This window comes from Scardinius erythrophthalmus (genome assembly GCF_964197995.2).
Source record: "Scardinius erythrophthalmus genome assembly, chromosome: 10".
Lineage (NCBI taxonomy): Eukaryota > Metazoa > Chordata > Actinopteri > Cypriniformes > Leuciscidae > Scardinius > Scardinius erythrophthalmus.
Window position 1 is genome coordinate 37,427,657 of NC_138230.1, and position 21,122 is coordinate 37,448,778.

Sequence of the window (21,122 nt, forward strand, 5' to 3'; positions counted from 1 at the left end):
ACAAAACGTATATCTCCGATTTCATTTCCGCCATGATAGATTTTCCGCCATTTTGAATTTTGTCAAAAACCTACTTTTGCGAACTAGTCCTAGGTTTTTCGCCCGATCGGAACCAATCCAGTGCAGAAATGTTCTCTTGAGTCTGAATATCAAAAACTATTGAAAAAAAGTTGAAATTTCGATTCACGGACGCTAAGGGGCGCCAAAACGTACGTCGTGGGCAGGGCCTATTTTACTAAAATGGCTATAATTCCAGAAGTAAATGAGGTATCTTCACCAAACTTGGTACACATGTGTAAGAGGTCAATCTGAGGTCACAGTAAAAAAACCGCGGCGATTGGCCACATGGTGGCGCTATAACATGAACAAAACATAAAACAGGCTATAACCACCTGACCGTTAGTCCGATTGACTTGAAAATTGGTATGCAGTGTCTTGGTCCAAGGTGCCATGTATGTGTATGAGGACATTGGCGTATCTCAAAAAACATGGCCGCCATCGGCCAATGAAATTTGAGCACCTATTAGACAAGGTTAACGGAGGCCGATCGGAACGAAACTCGATGGGCATGTTCGACTCAAGGCCCTAGAGGTCTGTAAGAATTTTGAAAGAAATCGGCCACTAGTTGGCGCTAACGAGTTTTATGGCTCTGTAATCACGTGGTGTTACAAATATCCACACAATATGCATATCATTTGATAGATCTCCTCATCCTGAACAACTTTGCCTCAAGAACCATTGCTGTCAATCAAACCGTTCATTAAATATTCGCAAACATGTTAAAAACCTACTTTTGCGAACTAGTCCTAGGTTTTTCGCCCGATCGGAACCAGACCAGTCTAGGACAATTCTCTGGACTCTCTAGATCAAAAACTATCAAAAAAAAGTTGAACTTTTGCATTTGGATGGCTCTAATAGGGTCATTTATAAAATGGGCGTGTCAAAATACATTAAAAAGCCTATAAATCCTAAATAAAAACTCAGAACTTCACAAAAAGTGGTCAGCATATGTGACATAACATCATTAACAAGCATGAAAAATTCTATGGAGATCGGACGATAGGTGGCGCTATAACTGTTAAAAAGCTTTAAAATCATATATTTCCTATGGTAAACTGCCTGTATTGGCTGTAAATGGTCTTTTCCATCTCTGATCATATAATTTTCATATCATAATGTTCAAAACTAGTGCAATACAATTCTCTGGACTCACTAGATCAATAATTGTCAGAAAAAGTTGAACTACTTCATTTGGATAGCTATAATAGGTTCACTTCAAAATCTGGCCTTTACCAAGTGTCCCCGAAAGCCTATATCTCTTTAATCAATGCTCAGACCTTCTTAAAAACAAGTCAGAACGTGTGAAATATCACCCTGAACAAGCATGAAAATTTTCAGACAGATCGGACAAAATTTGCCTCTATAACAGTTAAAAAGGTGAAAATGATATGATTTAATGGCATGTTAAGCCAATAAGTGGTATTTTACTGCCCCCCGCTGTTTAAAATAGTCATTTTCTCATATTGGTATTGGTATCAGCCATGGTAAATCATGATAAATGATGGTGTGTGTGTGTGTGTGTGTGTGTGTGTGTGTGTGGTACAAATATAACAAAGGTTTTATTTTCCAACATGAAAACAAACATAACAGAGTGCTAGTGCACAAACAATAACCGACAATGATAATGGATGAGAGGGGAACTTAAATACACAGATCAAGACAAGGACAACAGGTGACGGTTATGATGATGAGGAGCAGGTGATGATGAGGAGGGTGATGAGGAGCAGGTGCAGGTGATGACGACAGATAGTGAATGTGATGAAGACAGAAGGTGAATGTGATGAAGGTGAATGTGACACCAATATCACTAAAACATTTGTGTGTGTGTGTGTGTGTGTGTGTGTGTGTGTGTGTGTGTGTGTGTGTGTGTAGCATTATTGTGTGTAGCATATGTAGCAAGTATGCATTATTGAGTTAACATGGAAACACTGGTTTGCTTTAGTGCAGAAAACTGGTCAAAATCATGAGGTTTAAAGTGAAAGTGAGCCAATAAGTGGTCTTCTACTGCCCTCTGCTGGCCATTCTACTTATTAATTAAATTTTTCCACATGTGCTTGCATTTATACTTGAATACACACTAAAAATCACTTATATAGCAATAACTATTATAACACAATCATATTTTGTCAGTGTTAATCACTTTATTTGCACTGACACTTCAAATAATTGCTAGTAATGTGGTAAATCATGGTAAATCATGGTTAACTATGCTGTGTGTGTGTGTCTGTGTGTGTGTGTGTGTGTGTAAGCATGCATTGAGTTAACATGGATAAACTGGTTTGCTTTAGTGCAGAAAACTGGTTTAAAGTGAAAGTGAGCCAATAAGTGGTCTTCTACTGCCCTCTGCTGGCCATTCTACTTATTAATGAAATATTTCAACATGTGCTTGCATTCATACTTGAATACACACTAAAAAATCACTTATATAGCAATAACTTTTATAACACAATCATATTTTGTCAGTGTTAATCACTTTATTTGCACTGACACTTCAAATAATTGCTAGTAATGTGATAAATCAGGCTAGAAACATGGTAAATCAAAGTAAATAATACTAGATTGTCGTTTATCTCCTGGTAAATAATACTAGAACGTGGTATATCATGGTAAATCATGGTTAACTAAACTGTGTGTGTATGTGTGTGTGTGTGTGTGTGTGTGTGTGTGTGTGTGTGTGTGTGTGTGTGTGTGTGTGTGTGTGTGTGTGTGTGTAAGCATGCATTGAGTTAACATGGAAAAACTGGTTTGCTTTAGTGCAGAAAACTGGTTTAAAGTGAAAGTGAGCCAATAAGTGGTCTTCTAGTGCCCTCTGCTGGCCATTCTACTCAATAATGAAATATTTTAAGTCAAGTCAAGTCAAGTATATTTGTATAGCGCTTTTCACAATACAGATTGTATCAAAGCAGCTTCACAGTATTAAATTAAAATAATACAACAAGGTTTGTTTCTAGTGGAATTTATTGATAAAATCAAATTAGATATCCCCAGAATATCCCCAACTGAGCAAGCCAAAGGCAACAGTGGCAAGGAACCGAAAAACTCCATCAAGTGACCTAATAGTGTCCTAAAACTCCATCAGGTGACCCAATGGAGAAAAAAAAAACCTTGGGAGAACCCAGGCTCAGTCGGGGGCCAGTTCTCCTCTGGCGTTTATTAACTAGAGGCCGGATTGTAATTTGAACTGTAAGATTAAAAATATTATATGAATGCCTGGCTGAAGAGATGCGACTTTAATCTAGTTTTAAACTGGGAGAGCGAGTCTGAGCAACGAACAGTATCAGGAAGGCTATTCCAGAGTTTTGGAGCTTTTACATGTGCTTTTGCATTCATACTTGGACACACACTAAAAATCACGTATATAACTAACTATTATAACACAATAATATTTTGTCAGTGTTCATCACCTCATTTGCACTGACACTTCACATAATTGCTAGTAATGTGGTTAATCATGCTAGAAACATTGTAAATCATAGTAAATAATACTGAAATGAGGTGTATCAAGGTAAATCATGCTAGAATCCTAATAAATCATTCTGGAACATGGTATATGATAGTAAATCATGCTAGAATCATATTAAATAATTCTAGAATGTGGCAAATCGTTGTGGGAGGAGCCTATTTTACTCAAATGGCTATAACTCAAGAAGTAAATGAGATATCTTCACCAAACTCAGTACACATGTGTATGGGTTCAATTTGAGGTCACAGTAAACAATTTTATGGAGATCGGACCATAGGTGGCGCTATAACTGTTAAAAAGCTTTAAAACCATATATATCCCATGGCAAATTGCCTGTATTGGCTGTAAATGGTCTTTTCCATCTATTATGTCAGTGGTTACATGCTTGCTAAATAAATCTTAATAACTTTTGATGCTTTTGTGCTTAAATGCCTTAAAGGCCTTAACTGCTTGAACCCCGATAAATGCTGCTTGCAGCTTTAATTATTACTGTTTTTACTTTATTTTTGATCAAATAAATGCAGCCTTGGTAAGCATAAGGAACTTTTAAAAAACACTTAATAAATCTTAGGCACTAAACCTTTCAGTTGTAGTGTATGTTCTGTTTTTGGAATGAACCTCCTTTTTGCAAGTTATTTCCTGGTAGTAAGAATGAAATTACCTGTAATATTGTTAATATCTGCATTTTTGAGAGTTGGGGATTCCTGAGTGCAGACCAGATCTTTTCCTGCTCTCTTGACCTTCTCAAGCTGTACCGAACGCTCTGCCAACTCATCCTGCAACAGCTGAGAGAAGACAGCAAAAGAGAGAAAAAAGCTAATTAATCAGGAGGATTCCTACGGGTAATGGAAACAAAATTTTGCTTAGGTGATCATTTCCATTAGTTTATCTATCTGGTCAAATTGTTTGTGAGCTTTCCTTAAATATTTTAACCAGAAAAGAATAAATAATCCAACCTGTACAGTACTGAGAGTGCGCTGCAATGTCTGGGTGTCTGTTTGCTCTCCGCTGGGTTTAAATACACTCTGATTTTGCTCCCGAGAGCTCAGCCAGGAGTCTAAAGAACCAGCCTCATCTTGGTAGTGCTGGTATCGCTCCTGGAGACCTGAGAGACGGGTGCCAAGTTCCGAGGACTGAAAGACAGAACACAAAACATTCAGCATGTCTTCAGTGCGTTATGTCATTGCAGACTGAGAGAATACGAGGCTCTGTTTTGTACCCACCTTGCTGTGTAAGGAATTGTAGCGCTGTGTGGCATCTTGGAGCTTGACACTCACTAGCTGTCTGGTTTCCTCCAGGGTTGGATCAGGACTGCCCACCCTCTCCAGGGCCCCCTGGACAGAATCCAGAACCTTCTGACCAGAGATAGTCACAAAACGCAGGTCTGCTTTGTGACAGATGACATCTTCTGCAAGCTGAAAATACAGAGAAACACATTATTAAAGTCCCGAAGTACATTTGTAATGTTAGACATCACCATCAGTATATTTTGATACCTTTTTGTGCTCCTCTATCCTGTCTTTTAGGCCTTTTCCATCTGTTTCCCCTTCCCCAAGTGAATGCAGCTCTTGCTCACTCTGATCAAGCCATGTTCCCAGGTTTCCATGCTCCTGCACAAACTTAGCAAACTCGTCTGTGAGGGCATCTACCCGCCTCAGTCTGTCCTGACAGTTCTGGAGACGCTCCTGATGCTGACTCTGTAGTCGGTCCAGCTTTGCTTGCAAGCGTTGTTTCTCCTCTGGTGGCACACTGGAGTCGGGTTGCTCCAGGAGGGAGCGGACAGACTGGGCCACCTGCTGAAGGTGAGCCTGTTGGGCTTGTAACTGCTGCAGCTCAGTCTGGTGCAATAAAGAAAAGCCAAAATGTCAAAGGGAAGACAGCACTGCAAACTTGACTGACTAAACTGAAATCTTTTGAATTGACTGAATATTCTTGAAAACTGACTTTAATACTGACATTAGAACTTTTACACCTGAATGAACTTGCTTTGAAACGGACTTTAGAATTAACCAAGCTTAATTTACAACATTAAAACTGAACTATAGACCTGAGCAAACTTACTTTACAATCTAAAACTGACTGAACTTACTTTAGAACTGAGAACATTAATGCGCTTTAGAATGGAGTTACCATATTGGTAAAACATTGTGAATTATTGAGACATTGAGAAAACATTGAGAATTATTAACAGTGATTTAAGAATCTGACCTGAAGCACGTCTCTGTGAGAATTCAGAGCATTCTCTTGTGTTACTGATGTCGGGGTGTCAGTGACGGTGTCACCAAATGATCTCCTCTTTGAGTCGTCCAATGATGACAATTCTCTGAGCAGTGTATCTATACTTTCCTGTGTCTCCTGCATCTGCTCCTCTGCTTTAGCCTTGGCAATGACAATGAGTAAAAAAATGAATAATACACGCTGACAAATTGAAAAATAAATGATATGTGAACAGCTTACTCTTTGTGTGTTCTGCTGCAGTGTTGTGACAATGGCAGTGTCTACTTGAGCTAGTGAGGACTGGATTGATTTTGTAAGTGAGCTGTGCTGCTCCTTCATTTGTGAAAGAGCCCCTTGTAGTTTAGCCCTCTCTTCAGGACTCAGACTGTCACCCCGGTCAGACAGGAACTCCTCCACTGAGCGGATAGTATCAGTCAACAAGTCACTTTTGATCTGAAGGTCCTTCTCCGCCTCCTATAGTTAAAGAGTACAAACAGTAACAATGTTTTATGTAAAATACTGTGTACTAAAGATGCATATCCCACCCCCCTTTTGCCAGTAATCATACATTAATATTTCTCAGACAATAGATAAGTAAATGTCAGATGCGTCTCTTTTTCTCACCTTTAGCTCTCTTTGCTTCTGCTGTAACGCGTTCACATCATCTGACTCAACCCCAACTTTCTGATTGGCCAGGAGGCTGGCAGCCCCCGCCAACCACATTGTGAGATTCTCCAGTTTTTGAGAGCATTCTGCCTTCTGCTGCTCCACAACCTATATCCCATCATAAGAAAGGGAGTAAGAAAAGTGAGGGGAAAAAAGTTTTGCATTTGGTCTATTGTAATCATAATTAAGTGCTCATCATATATTTCTTTTAACCCCACAAAACTCTCACAATTATAAATATGCCAGGTTTCACACAAAGTAAACAATGTACACTTGTTGAGCATGATGTGTCCAAAGTGATCACACAAAGCACCCAAAAACACACAACAGGCCAGTAAAGCAGAACAGTAACAAAGACCTTAGGACAAAAAATAAAAGCTGGATATTTCCCTCTCTAAAAAAACAAGCAAGCTATACAGTGAGGCTACATTTAAATCTTAGCCTTTTCCAAATGTGTCTTCTGAGGCAATCTGTAAGAGCAAGGCAGACAGGTTAATACACACATGTTATGTTCATACACAGGCAGCTAGCAAACTCAAGTTTGAAATGCAGGTGGCTACAGAACAGGGCTCAACAATAAAGAACTATGTTTATTTAAATAAGGTATAGTTATCTAGCTGGATAACATGCATGAGGTTAGGTCAAAACTGTGACTTGTGATAGTACTGAAACCATCAGTTAGAATGGGTTGAGAATTACATACGTTCAAAAGCATTAAGATTTTGCACCACATGGCATAATTAACTAAAAACAGTGTGAAGGTGAAGTATGACTATTGTGACAGTTATGTACTATATAGCTATACATTTCCAATATATTTTAGCTGTACATTTTCCAGGTATAATTGCAAATTTAATCATTTATAATTGCAACAATTTTGTTGTTGTATTTCTGAATAAATATATTATTTAATAAATACATTTAACATTACAAAAAGATTTCTTATTATGTTAACTTAAAACACATAAAAATATGTTGCTAAAAAAATGCTAGCAAGGCAACTAGAAATCTAAACTACTGTCTTAACTGGGCCAGCAAACACAAGTCATTATTGTGGAGTCCCGCAGAAGCATTATTGAAACAAAAGATCAGCATTATCAGCAATACTGGCTCTATAAAATAGAACATACTAAAATTTACATGCACATGAAGATCATTTTGTTTTTAAAATGCAGCATTCATGTGCATTTTAAAATGAAGTATTCATGCATGCATCAGTAGTGTGGTTTTCCTTTAATCATTATTAATTTTCCTTTATCACAACTGAATAATTGTGAATCAGTCAAGTTAAAAGTAAAATGGAATATTCTTGCTCTTAAAATAGCAGCACAAGCAGTTATTCGTCTGTTTGCAAACCTCTCTATCCCTTGTTTGTCTCTCTTTTTCCATTTTCTCTTCTTTTTCTTTTTCCATTTTCTCTTCTTTTTCTTTAAGGTCTTTCTTCATTCGTTCATTCTCTATCGCCTGCTGAGCTGATAGTGCCTCTGCCCTGGCATGACTGAGACCAACAGCCTGGTGAAAGACCCTCTGTAGCTTCTCCAGCTGTCCAAGGAGATGCCTGCTCTGATCAGGCAGCAAGTCCTGTGCATGCTCAGAGATAAACACCTGAATATTGAAAGCCACATTGCTGACTTCATTGGATCGGGCAGCGAGAGAATTCTGTATATGCTGTAGGGGGGGGGGGGGGGGGGGGAAAGAAAAATGAAAGACTGAAAAAGATACCATCACTATAACTACAATAATCACTGTTGATGTTTTACCTTGCACAACTGTTGTTTACGAGTGATATCTGCCAATGTCAGTCCATCTACCCCTGTTTCTTCCTGCATTTGTGTCTCAGTCTCCTTAAGCCACCTGAGAAGTTTGTCAATTTGCTCTTCCAAAGATATTAGCTGACTGCTTACAGCTTCCTGCAAAAATATAAAAACCATGCAAAGAGATTTAAAAGAAACTGCTAACATGGAAAAACCTCTAAACTAAAATTTGAATGAATTGTTCTTACGTTTTGTGCATTACGTTGTGCTTGTAACCCCTGCAAAATATTCTTGGCAAGGTCCCTGGATGCACTGTAAGCCCGGGCTAAGTTTCGCCCATCTTTGTTCAGGGCCATAAGCAGCTGAGGAGGAACATCCTGAGGGTGAGACTCCAGTAACTGTGTGGCAGCTTCAGTCTCCTTGTGCACTTCTGGTTCCAAGTCAGTAATTTCCAGGAAAAGAACCTGAAAAAAGAATTTAATAAAAATACAGCCCTTTTTAGTTTAAAGGGATAGTTCACCAAAATGTTTTAATTCTGTCATTAATTGTCATCACCCTTATGTTGTTCCAAACCCGTAAGACTTTCATTCATCTTCGGAACACAAATGAAGTTTTTTTTTTAACGAAATATGAACGATTTCTGTCCCTCCCTTGACAGCTACCCAACTAACCGCTCTGATGCTTCAAAAAGTTCATAAAGAGATCATAAAACTAATCCATATGAATTGAGTGGTTTAGTCCAAGTAATTTTCTGAAGAGACACAAGCACTTTATATTATGAACATATTGAATTTAGACTTTTTTAATTCACATATAAACATTGATCAGCGAACATAAACAGAAGGTCAACTAAACCTGCTTGACGCACAAGAACAAACCTCTTGAGGAAGCTTTAAACGTGCTGGGTAACACGAGAATGAACCTCATTGGTTCTCACATGTCAAGCGAACAGGCATGAGCTTCTTGAGTTTACCAGATCTGATATGTGCACTGATAAATGTTTATATGTGAATAAAAGCCTGAGTTTAATCTGTTCAGCGCATAAGCGATCAGGACTCTTCAGAAAACTTGGACTAAACCGCGCAATTCATGTGGATTAGTTTTACGATCTCTTTTTCGAAGTTTCATTAAAAATATCTTCATTTGTGTTTCGAAGATGTCTGTCGAAGTCTTATGGGTTTAGAACGACAGAGGATGAGTAAATGATGACAGAATTTTCAATTTTGGGTGAACCTGTTACATCAAACATTTTGCTGTAATATAAGGAGTTTGTACCTCTGTCTGTCTGATTATGTCATCCAGTGTAGAGAGACTTCGACCAACAGACTGTTGTTGCTGCTGCTTAAGGCGGACTTCGATGTGTCTTACCATGGAGAGCAAGGCCACAATCTGTTGGTCATGCTCTAAGCACTCTTGGCGAGCAAGTGAGGACTGAAAATAAAGGGAAAATCATTAAAAAGAATCAAGTAACAGTATTCGCAATAAAAAAAAGTCAAGAAAAATCTTTATTTTTTACCTTGCTAGCTTTTGTAGTGTCCCTGCTTATTTGTTCAGTATTTATTTGAATTTCTTCAGGCCGCCTCTCCACTAAACCCTCTGCATTATCCTCCACATCTTCTTTCTGTGTGGTATCAGACTCTGGGTTCACCTCCATAAGGGGTAGTCCAGATATTGTACACTCTTGAATAGAAGGTTTATCTGTGGCTTCATAATCACTGAAAGAGGGCTCCTTGTCTCTTTCTTGATGAACTTCATTGCTTACCTTCTTCATTGCTGTTTGTGCAGTTTGTAATGGAGTACACACCTCATTTGACAGAAGCTCTTTGGAGACACATTTGAGGGGTGCTGATTTAGCAACTTCACTGTCAGTCACTGCAGTGCTTGATGGCAAGGTCAGTTTAATCTTAGGGTCTATCAACTTTTCATCTTCTGTATATAATGGCTCAATGCTTTGTTCTTCTGCTGTTCTTTCTTTGTTTTCCCCTTCTAAATTCTGTATTGGAACCAGCTCTTTCTGGTTTATATCTACAATGTCATTCTTAGATGGAATATTCTGATTCATATCATGCACACTTAATCCGGCGTTTGCACACTTGTCATGTTGATCTTCTTCCTGTTTTTTAGCTGAGGAGCATTCATCAGTATCAGACCCAGGTAAAACATCCTCTGCAATGTTTGGCACTGACCTTTCAACCCTTTCTTTAATTTCTTGTCGCACTTGCTGTAGTTTATTGTCCTCCTCTTTACTTTGAGGAGGCTTAAAGCTTGTCTTTTCAACAAAAGCCTCCTCTTGGGTGGTCTTGCGGCGTTCTCCATGATTGGCTATTTGACGCATTGCTTCTAATTCTTCAGCAGCTTGTTTTTCACTCACCCCTCGCTCAAACACCTTTCTAAGAATGCTTTCCTTAGCTTTCATCAAAAGTATTTCCTTCTGTGCCATTGCCTGGTTGGCTTTCTCAAGTTCACACTTCACACTTTCTTTCTCATCTGACTGACTGCTTTGAGGTTGGGCCTCAGGGATCACAGTCTTCTGCTCTTTATGAGTCTCATCATCTCTTTTCTCTTCTCCTTCAATAACCACTTGCTTAGCTTTTTTACTTTTGCTTTTCTTCTTCTTCTTCTTTTCTGATATCTCAGTGCCAAGGTCCTTAAATACCTCAGTAGCTTCCTGACCTGGGTCTGTTTTTTTTCTAGTTGTGACACTATGCTGTGTTAGAGTCTTCTCTTTCTGATTTGCAATGTTTTCATGATCAGACTCATGTTTGGGGGTCTTAGTTTCATTAGAAGTTCTATCCATCCCAATTTCCAAATCTTTGCCTTGTACATTCTCATCGCTCTCTGGCACAGGTGCAATACCACCACTTGCATGGGTTGTCTCTGATAGCTGTACTTCGATCACCTTCTCTTTGTCATCTTTCATAATAGGCTTTTGACTAGTGGTAAAGCTGTCTTGTCCATCAACCTCTCCTTTTTCTATAGGTAAAATTCTGGCTGAGGTGTCTGAAACTTGTGGTTTTTCAGCATTTTCTATTTTAGCTTGCTTACCATTTTTCCCTCTGCCTTTCTTTTTTCCTGGTACCTTAACTGTTTTTGTGGATGTAGAAGCACAAGGATCCAAACCAGTCTTCTGCCTGTCCTTAATTTCCTCTGCTTTGGACAATAACTGATCTGCTTCTAGCTTAAAACTATGCCCTTCTATTTGCTCTATAGATGGGTTTTGTTCCTTGTTTTGCAAGCTATCATCACTGTCTGAGAAAATGACTTTAGAAGTTGCAGGCTCACTTACTGTCTGCCTTTGGATCACTGTCTCTCCTTTAGTTTGCTCTGTAGATGGGACTTGTTCCTTGCTGTTATCAGTGCTTTCTGAGAAAATAGCCATAGAAATTGCAGATTCATTGACTGTCTGCCTCTGGATTTCCATCTCTATTGTGTGGTCAGGTGAAGCTGTTGAGTTCTTAACTTCCAGCTTTTGCCATTTTATCTCAGAAATATCTTGGGGTTGCTCAGGGCTTTGGATTGGCTGTGAATTGATATCTTTGCTTTTTGTGGGCTTTATCTCTTTAATGGCCTGCTGAAGTCTTTTCTCTGCTTTCAAGGTAAATTCAGTCAGGACCTCCAAAGATGCATCACTTCTGTCCTCCATCACTGCATCAACCAATTGTTTCTTGCTTTCTGAATCAGGACCGACGTCCAGTTCAAGCTCCTCTTTTTTTAGAAGATCTGTATCTTTTATTTCAGCCTCTCTAAGATATGGTGATGGTGGTGGTAAACTCAATAGATTTTTCTCAGGTAACATTTTAGTAGGGCTGACCTGATCTGATACCATCTGAGGAAGAAGAGGACAAGGGGTTCCATTTGTTGAGGAGGCTGATATTTTGGAACTTTTCCTCTCTTTTTCATCTAAATGGCACGTGTCATATTGAAGTTTAGCAGCCATTTCTGTGGATATAAGCCCATATCCAATTGCCTCAGTGATGCTGGGGACCTTCTGTCCACTGGCTGGATTGAGCAGCCCTCCTTTTAAGACTTGATTTGTTGCAATACATTTAGCCATGTCTTCATCAACTAAGCCTTTATTTATAGCCTCTACAAGAGGCAATCGCTCTCCACTGTAAATGTTAATGATACCCCCCGTATCTGCTTGACTCTGCAATACTCTTGCTGCAGGTATGGGATCCACTTGGCCTGATTTAATTGCCTGTGGTAAGGTCATCATTTCATTAGTTTGTTTATGTGGAACACCTCTGAAAGGTCTCACTTCAAGGAATCTCTGTCCTGTCGCAATGTCAATTTTACCCTGGTTTATCAGCTCAGAGTAGGGCACAATACGAGCGTTATGAGGGTCCAACAATCCGCTTTTCACATTGGGTAACTCCATAGCTTTATTTGCCGTTTCATCATCTAGAAGGCCTTTAGAAACAGCTTCACTCAGAGTAAGCCTGCTTTTTGATGCATCATCATAAATGGAACCTGTAGATGCTTGAAGAAGTGAAGCGTCTGGATCTAAATTAGTTGGTGCCTGGCCTTTGAAAGCCTTTTCCAGTGCTTTTAACTTTGGAGCAATTGTGTGATCCATGAGACCCAAGTCAAGTGCATCCACAACAGTGAGGCGAACACCAGAGCCATGATGCACAATGCCACCTTCTGCAATCTGCTGACTTAAAATCGTCTGAGCCACATCTTGACCAATTATGCCACTCTGAAGAGCTTGTTCCAGTGGGACTGTCTTTTTGGTTTTTGGGTCCACCACCCCTTTCATTTGTAACTGTAGCGCCAACTTGGCTTGCATTGCATTTGGATCTGAACATTTTCCCCGACATGACTTTTCCAAAGCAAGAAGCTTCTCCTTCCTACCCTCTTCAATTAACCCAAGGTTGGCTGCAAGGGTAACTGATACTTTCTTGTCTCTCTGCAGGTCAACTATTCCCCCTGACACAACCTGGGCTTCAAGGAGACGAGCAGCTGTATCGGAGTCCAACAGGCCAGCTTCAGCAGCATCCTTAATTGAGCAGAGACGACCACGCTCCACATCAATGACACCGGCAAACATCTTTTCTGAATTAAATACACAGGTCATCAAGTCCTCATCCAACAGGCCTTCTTGCATCACATCCTCAACACTAAGGGACTTACAGGCATTACTATCCAGAAAACCATTAAAGAGACCAGCTTTTTTCATAAGCCTAATAGCAGTGTGCCCTGGAAGCAAACCCTGTGCCAGAGCTTCATCCAAGAGAACTTTTTGGCCACCTACACTTACAAAACCACCTTGTTGCAGTTCCATAGCCATACTCTCAAGCTTCACATCATCATCACTTAGTTCCACAGACAAAGTCTTAATTTCTGAAGGGTCTAATTTCTCATCTTTATCAGGTTTATCAAAGATGTCTTTATTTACCTTTTGTTCAACCATTTTCTTTAGTTCCTCTGACTGTTTTGCAGTCTTGACTTCATCTGACATGACATTTAGCATATCATATTGTCCTAATTTTACAGTATCTTGGATTGAAGAGTGTGCACTGCTTTCATTTATGTCAAATGATTTTTGTTCAGTCATCTCTAGAAACATCCCACTACTCTCTGCTTGTTCCAGCTCAAGTGTTTGCTTATTTTTAGATTCATTTAGTGTTGAATCTATAATTTGATTTTGAGAAAACGTCCCTTTATCTGATATATTCTTTGGTAGGGTTGAGCTTGTATGCAAAGGCACTATTAAGGTTTGGCCTGTCCCTGTCGAGGGTGCAAGATGCTCCTCTGTCCTTTTTATAGTCTTGCCCATATCTGTCTTCCTGCTGGCAATTTCTTTTGTTTTAATCTTGGTTTCTTCATATTGATCAGATGACAGAACTTTCTTTTGCCAGTACTCTTCTTGTGAAGGCTCTATAAAGGCTCTTTCTGTGCCTGTCAAGGTTGGAATTTCTTCCTTTGATTCTTTTATAGTCTCACCCATTTCAGTGTTCTTCCAGTACATTTCATCTTTTTTAACCTTAGGTTTATCACATTTTCCTGATGACAGAACTTTCTCTTGCCAGACCTCCATTAAATTTCCCTCTGTGCCTGTCAAGGGTGCAAGATCTTCCTCTGTTCTTTCTGTTCTCTCGCTCATATCAGTGTTCTTCCAGGCAATTTTACCTTTTATAATCATTGGTTCTTCATATTGTCCTGATGATAGAACTTTCTCTTGCCAAATAACTTCATGCATAGGCTCTATAAATGCTTTTTCTGAGCCTGTCAAAGCTGCAACATCATCTTCTTGTCTTTCTTTTGTCTCACCCAAGTTAGTCTTGCTGGCAGTTTCATCTTTTTTAATATTGGGCTCTTTATAATGTCCTGATGACAGAACTTTCTCTTTATGTAAAGGCTCTATAAAAGCTCTGGCTGCTCCTGTCAAGGGTGCAAGATCTTCCTTTGCTCTTTCTAATGTCTCACTCTTTATTGCAGTGTCCATCCAAGCTATTTTACCCTTTAACAACTTGGGTTTTTCAATTCCTCCTGGTGACAGAACTTTCTCTTGCCAGTCATCTTTATGTGAAGGCTCTAATCTTTTGACAGTCTCAACCACATCAGCTTTGCTCTCAAATTCATCTTTTTTAATTTTGGGTTCTTTATATTCTCTTGATGACAAAACTTTCTCTTGCCAAACTTCCGCATGGGAAGGCTCAATAAAAATTCTGTCTGTGTCTGTCAAGCATGCAAGATCTTCCCCTGCTCCTTCTATAGTCTTACTCATGTCAGTGTTCTTTCTGTCAATGTCATCTTTTACATCTACATAGTCTCTCGAGGACAAAACTTTTTCTTGCCGAATCACTTCATTTGAAGACACTTTTAAGGCTCTGTTTGTTTCTGTCAGCGGTGCAAGGTCTTCTTCTGTTCTTTCTATTGTCTCTTCTATGTTAGTGATCTTGCAGGAAATTTGACCTTTTATCTTGGGTTGTCCAAACTCTTCTGAAGACAGAAATTTGCTTTGCAAAACCTCTATAGAGTTTCTTTCACTGACCACCAAGGGTGCAATATCTTCCCCTACCAATTCTATAGTCTCTTCCATATAAGAGTCCTTGCAGGCAAAGTCCTTGAGTTCTTCAATTTCTTCCAAATCCTTTTCAATCCCACTCATAGCTATGCTGTCCACTGTAACTCTAATGTTGTCAGAGATTTTGTGTTGGACTGGTCTGGCAAGGTTTGTGGTTTTAACTTTTTCACATAGTAGTTCTACCGATTCTGGTTCTAGTAGTACTAGGCGTTCTCCTGAGTGAGCATCAATGTAGCTGTGTGTCATAACTTGAGTGAGAAGTTGGTTTTGAACCTGCTCTTCTGACCTGCCTTCCTCTGTGATGGAAAAATCATAATTGAAACCTGCACATGAGGCAGGGGGTGATGAAGAATAGGCAGATCCTGAACTCAATCGCTTCATATATGAGGAACTTGACTGAGTCACATGGGAAAGGACATCTGGAACCTGGGTCTGTTTTAGGATCTCCACTGCCTGAGGCTGAAGTATCTTCTCAGCTTGATGCAGAGGGACCACCTGTCCACTCTCAGGCAGATATACTGCACCAACAGAATGACGTTTTCTCAGGGCTTTTGCAGCAAGCTCTCTACTGACAACACCCTGCTGAAGTGCCTCACTTACAGGAAGCAGCTCTCCTGATTCTGGCCACAGTATTACTCCAAAAGATTGTAGAGATTCCAGTACACGTAAGGCTATGCGAGGAGAGAGGAGGTCTCTTTGAATGGCCTCATCCAGCTCTAGACGGTCCCCACTGACTGGATCTATTATTCCCCCTGCTTGAAGCTGTCGTGTCAGGAGGGTGCAGGCCAAGTCCTGATCCATCAGGCCATGTCGGACAGCCTCATTAACAGTCAATCTGTGTCCTGACCGGGGATCTGTGATACCTCCAGCAAACAACTGAGCCTCCAGAAGTCGAACTGTGACGTGACGGTCGATGAGGCCCTCTTGAACAGCATGGAATATTCCCACCTTTCTGCCAGAACTTAAGCAGACAGTTCCTCCTGGCTTCTGTTTAATTGGAAAAAAGTGCAGACCCGTCTCCTGATTGAAAACACAACGCTGTTGAAAGTCAACCAGACTTAGTTTTTCTGCTGTATTTGGATCAATAAGTTCTCGTCGGTAAAGACAGGACTGCAGCTTTTGACAAAGATCGGTGGATAGCAATCCCTTCTGCCTTGCATTATCCAGGCTGATCATTTCTCCATTGGAACCAACCTTCAGGCCGCCAGTGCTTATCTGCAGCTCAAGTATACGGAGCCCCACCAGCTCCTTTATGACACCTTCTTTCACAGCAGCGGCTACTGGTAATTCCTGACACTCAGCAAATTTTGCTGTGTTGACAAGACAAAGGGCAGTCTCTAAATCTTTCAGTGATTGGCAGGCATGTTTATCGATTAAACCACTGGAAAGACCTTTATCTAATGACAGGTAATCAGGGGAGGCAGGCTGAAGTAGACCACCCATGACAACCTGTGCCTCTAACAGTACATGACAGGTGTCTTGATCTATGAGGCCACGCTGTGCTGCCTGAAAAACTGGAAAGGTTTCCATGGTGCCAAGGTCAATTACTCCAGCGATGACTTTCTGATCCTATGGAAAGATAAAAATCATAATTTTAAGAATGGTTCTTATTTAGTAATTTTTATTCAAAATTTAACAAGGAGGGAAAGAGAAAAATGCCCGCCACCATAGTTGGAGTAACTTAAGTCAACATAAGAAGCAATCATCATCTTAATACTAACATTCATGCATTAATCATGAGTATAAAGAAAAATGTACAAAAATTGCAAAGTATATTTTTTATTTATTTATTATACACAAAAAACAACAGCTCAGCATTGCAGTGTGAAAAAAATATGCAAAAATGCACAAACTGAACGCTAAAAATACAAGAGGACAAAGAAAAAAACAGATAGAAATCTTGAGAACATATTGCTAGGTCAGAAAGAAAGCAAAAGTAAGAGAGAAAGCAAGCACTACTTACCGTGTGGGGTGGTATGCACACACACTGATAGACCGAGGGTTCGGCCCTATTAATTGAGGCGCAATAGGGTGAGAAGCCGGATGTTAGCGATCTGCATGCCACACTCCAGCTGCCTGATATGCTGCCCGGGACTGACTAACAGACTTCTTTTATACCTCTATTACCTATTTTCATATGCATTGTTTTTTAAAATATGTCTTCAGACTTACCCATGAATTTTATCTTAGTTGGTAAATACACAAGTTTAATTACTTATCAACTATGGATAGTCCTGTATTACGATTAACAGTTTTTTCTTACTCCCAATTCTGAGATGATGTCTTACATTTTCTCCCGGCAGCTGTTAGTGATTTTGAAGCAAAATGCTGATTAAATTTCACAAAGAAATACAGTATTAAACACATGGACTGAAAACAGACAATATCACACACACAGACACACAGACAAAGAAACAAACATATAGCTGTGATCTGGACACATCATGCTCAAACAGTGAGGTGGAGGTTTAGCTGGCTTTTTGTGCTCAGTCTATACCAATCCCTAGGAAAATCTTTTGACCACTGCTTCCTGATGAATCTGTCTTGTTTATATCTTTAACTTTGGGCCATTCAAACACAAACACACCATTGTACATACAGTAATCACTACTTAATGACTGATGCATGAGTGCACAGTTCCACACAATGTTTGTGACTGCAAATGGCGACAAAACAATATGAATGTAATGACATTTATGCCTTTACATTTACATGTTTACCTGTGCCTCATTCAAATGAAATGTAAAAAAACAAAAAAAACAAGCTAAACTACAATTTGAACGTGGCTTCAATGGACACTTAAGTGGCTATGAAAGCTGTTTCGATGCCAAAAAGCTTTTATCACACTATTCTACTCTAATGAGCCGATGAGTTGCGTTTAAGCAGATGTGCTTGATTAATATGAAAAATAAAGATGGTGTGGGTGACATGATATCAGGCATGTTGAAAAAAATGATTTAGATTTCACACCATGCTATTAATTTTTGTATAACTGTTAAATAAGACAATGTCTGTGAGATGTATGAACGTGATGATGAAGGTTAAACCACACGTGACAGGCAACATAAAAAACACAAAAATGATTCACTCGCTCAAGCTCACACATACACACTGCTATAGCATGTCACTAGCACACTGACAATGCTTGACCATAACAAAGACCAATATTTAAAGCAATATATTTCAGAAGCATTGTTTCAAGACACGCTTTTTGCTGTTGAAGCTCGCTTTGGCAAAGTTGAACATTGCTGTCACTGGCGACTTCCCCTTGGCCATCTAACTTTACCTTGCGCTTCTCCTCTTCGGCCAGCTGCTCCTCCAGTTTTTGCAACTGTGTGGCAGAACTGTCACACAGTTGAGTGTAGTTGGCTTTCAGCTCATCCAGCTGCGAGACCACCTGGGCACGCTCTTCAGACGATAGCCTAAAGATATATGCGCTTCATTAATAAAAATGTGTTTGTGTTTAAGTGCATGATTATTTAACATTTACCTTAAAGGTGGATGTGAACATAATAGTGTAGCTGTTTACAAACTACGGTACATAAAGCACCCCCAAGTGGTCAGTGTTGTTATTGTTAACTAAATCTAAAAGTATTAAAAATCCTATTTGTTAATTGAAATAAAATAAAAGATAAATATATAAGATGAAAAACAAACATAAAAACTTAAACAACTTTAAAAAGGAAAAAAAAAATGTTTTGGCAACTAACTGAAAATAAGTTTAAGTACAAGAAATAAAATTACAAAAAACTGAAATTAAAATAGGCACATAACAAAATTACAAAAAGACTACACTAAAATAAAAAAATAAAACTTAAAATATAAAAATAAATCAAATTAAACATATTAATAAATACTACAATACCAAATAAATATGACCAGAATATAATAGAATCAAAAGCAAAATAACATTGCAAGGGTCAAGGCACACAACTGACATTTTAAAATACAAAAAATATTTTTTAGTATACTTTCTTTTTTCAGTATATTTTTGAAGTCAAATAAACATGTCTTTACTTGCAAAAAAAATTAATCAAAATTATCAAAATGTATTTTCCATGTCTAACTTATTTCTAATTTCTTAATTAACCATTTTACAATATTTTTTTTCAATGCAAAGCCCAGTCTTGTGTTAACAGGGCCCGAGTAGGCTACTTCTCATTCTTCTTTATTCCACTGCATCTTCTGACAGGCTATTTCGTCTTGTATACATTTTTATAATAAAAAAATACGACTACAACTTTATTAAGACTAAAAAAGATTTAATCTTAAGAAAAAGTTTTTTTTTTTTTTTTTTTTTTTATATGACCTGAAATAACATCGACTGGACTGACTTGGTAGCACTTGGTATGAAATGTGTTGAAGGTCGTATAGGGCAGACTCACTTGCTGGCCTGCTTTGACATCAAGAAGACTTGTGTGCTCCTGATAGCTTCAGCAACTTCCTCTTTTTTAGCTGCTAACTGCTCACTAATAGCCTAGAAGTGAGACAGAAACAGTATTTTCAAAGCCACTTACATCTACTTAGTGTAGAATGATGCACTACTGTCTATAGAGTACCTAAAAATACATAAAATTCTAATAGTTAACACTCTAACCGTACCTGCTGTGCAGCAAGTGATGGCTCGGCAGATCTGCCAGCGCGCTCCTGTAGGCCCTTGACCCAGCCAAGCATCTCTGAGACCTGCCCCACTCGTGCCTGCCTCTCCTCTTCCACCTCTTTCTGTACCACAAAGGGGAAACATTTTCATTTGGCATGCATCAGATGATGAAACCTGATGTTGTCTTCATTATGTGAATACTTGTAGGTATTTATATGTACAAATATACAGTAGGTAAAAATCAAAGCTAAAAGTAGGAGGCTTAGAAAACCATAACACACCTCTTCCTCCTCCAGTCGTCTTAGTGCATCACTAATATACTTGACATGTTGCGTTGTCAGGGTAACCAGAGCTGTATAGCGTGTGCGTAAATCCATAAACTAAGACGGAGTAGAACAATGTCATTAAAGCATTTAAGGTCAACACAAAAACCAACATAACCATCAAATTAATGTCCTGGTTTCCCTGCATTTACCTCCTGTGTAATGACATCTGATGAAGAGTGCATCCTCCTCCTTTTCACAGGGGACTTCTGGGTTGATTCAACAAAAGCTCTGAATGTCATAAGTTGGAGTTCATAGTCCTAATGCATACATAGAAATGGGGTTATTATCATTAAGTAAAACTATTAAAAACATGTCTGATGAAATAAAGCCGAAATAAAATAGGAAACAAATATTAGTTGCTTAAAACTTAAAACTAAATGAAACTTTGCAATGTTGCATTGGTGAAAAACTGAAATTAGCATAAGCTTAAGCACTAAAATTATTAACTGGAAATAAAAAACAAAACTAAAACTGAAATAAAAATAAATTAAACCTAAATAAAAATATATATTTTTTAAATAAATAAAATGACAAAAGCACATAATGAAAATAAATACGAATAAAAAATAAAAATAAAAGCTCATTCAAAACAGAAAGACACGGCATAGTATGGAGACATTTATTTTGTGAAACAAGTGTTTATGTTTCCATCTCTCCATACCTTAACAGCAGCGCAGTACTGTTTAGAGTACGTCTGGCACTCATCCAGTTTGACCTGGTTCTGTTCGATCTCAGCCACCAAGGCCTGCAAAAGAACAGATACTGAATCAAACACTGCTTTGTTTTGCAACACTGGGAGGTATTCATCAATATCAGTGTCCTCTCTCACCGTTTGCTGTGCGAGCTGTTCTGACAAAGCTCTGCTGTCGGTCTGCTCGGGTTGTGTGTTCTCCTGTTTTTCTGTGGTCTCCTCTATCCAGCAGATGAGAGAGTTGTGGCCTTCTCTGTACTGCTGCAGCACTGAACCCAACACCTCAAGATCCGCTTGCCTGTGTGATCACATTTC

At 39.0% G+C, this 21,122-nt stretch overlaps 1 protein-coding gene across 15 annotated transcripts in view; it reads right to left on the minus strand.

The window, feature by feature from the left end:
• The window catches only part of macf1a (microtubule actin crosslinking factor 1a), a 177,819-nt gene that overhangs the window by 65,835 nt on the left and 90,862 nt on the right, over positions 1 to 21,122 (minus strand). For all 15 annotated transcript variants that reach the window (XM_081377086.1, XM_081377085.1, XM_081377089.1 and 12 more), the window contains 19 exons: positions 20,946 to 21,105; positions 20,778 to 20,861; positions 20,266 to 20,373; positions 20,072 to 20,170; positions 19,793 to 19,912; positions 19,576 to 19,667; positions 18,477 to 18,612; positions 9,677 to 16,759; positions 9,436 to 9,591; positions 8,409 to 8,624; positions 8,167 to 8,316; positions 7,763 to 8,074; positions 6,365 to 6,514; positions 5,981 to 6,214; positions 5,732 to 5,902; positions 5,020 to 5,361; positions 4,747 to 4,938; positions 4,480 to 4,656; positions 4,185 to 4,308 (listed from right to left, as the gene is read on the minus strand). In XM_081377086.1, coding sequence (XP_081233212.1) covers positions 4,185 to 4,308; positions 4,480 to 4,656; positions 4,747 to 4,938; positions 5,020 to 5,361; positions 5,732 to 5,902; positions 5,981 to 6,214; positions 6,365 to 6,514; positions 7,763 to 8,074; positions 8,167 to 8,316; positions 8,409 to 8,624; positions 9,436 to 9,591; positions 9,677 to 16,759; positions 18,477 to 18,612; positions 19,576 to 19,667; positions 19,793 to 19,912; positions 20,072 to 20,170; positions 20,266 to 20,373; positions 20,778 to 20,861; positions 20,946 to 21,105 — 10,106 coding nt within the window. The remainder of the gene's footprint in view (positions 1 to 4,184; positions 4,309 to 4,479; positions 4,657 to 4,746; positions 4,939 to 5,019; positions 5,362 to 5,731; positions 5,903 to 5,980; positions 6,215 to 6,364; positions 6,515 to 7,762; positions 8,075 to 8,166; positions 8,317 to 8,408; positions 8,625 to 9,435; positions 9,592 to 9,676; positions 16,760 to 18,476; positions 18,613 to 19,575; positions 19,668 to 19,792; positions 19,913 to 20,071; positions 20,171 to 20,265; positions 20,374 to 20,777; positions 20,862 to 20,945; positions 21,106 to 21,122) is intronic.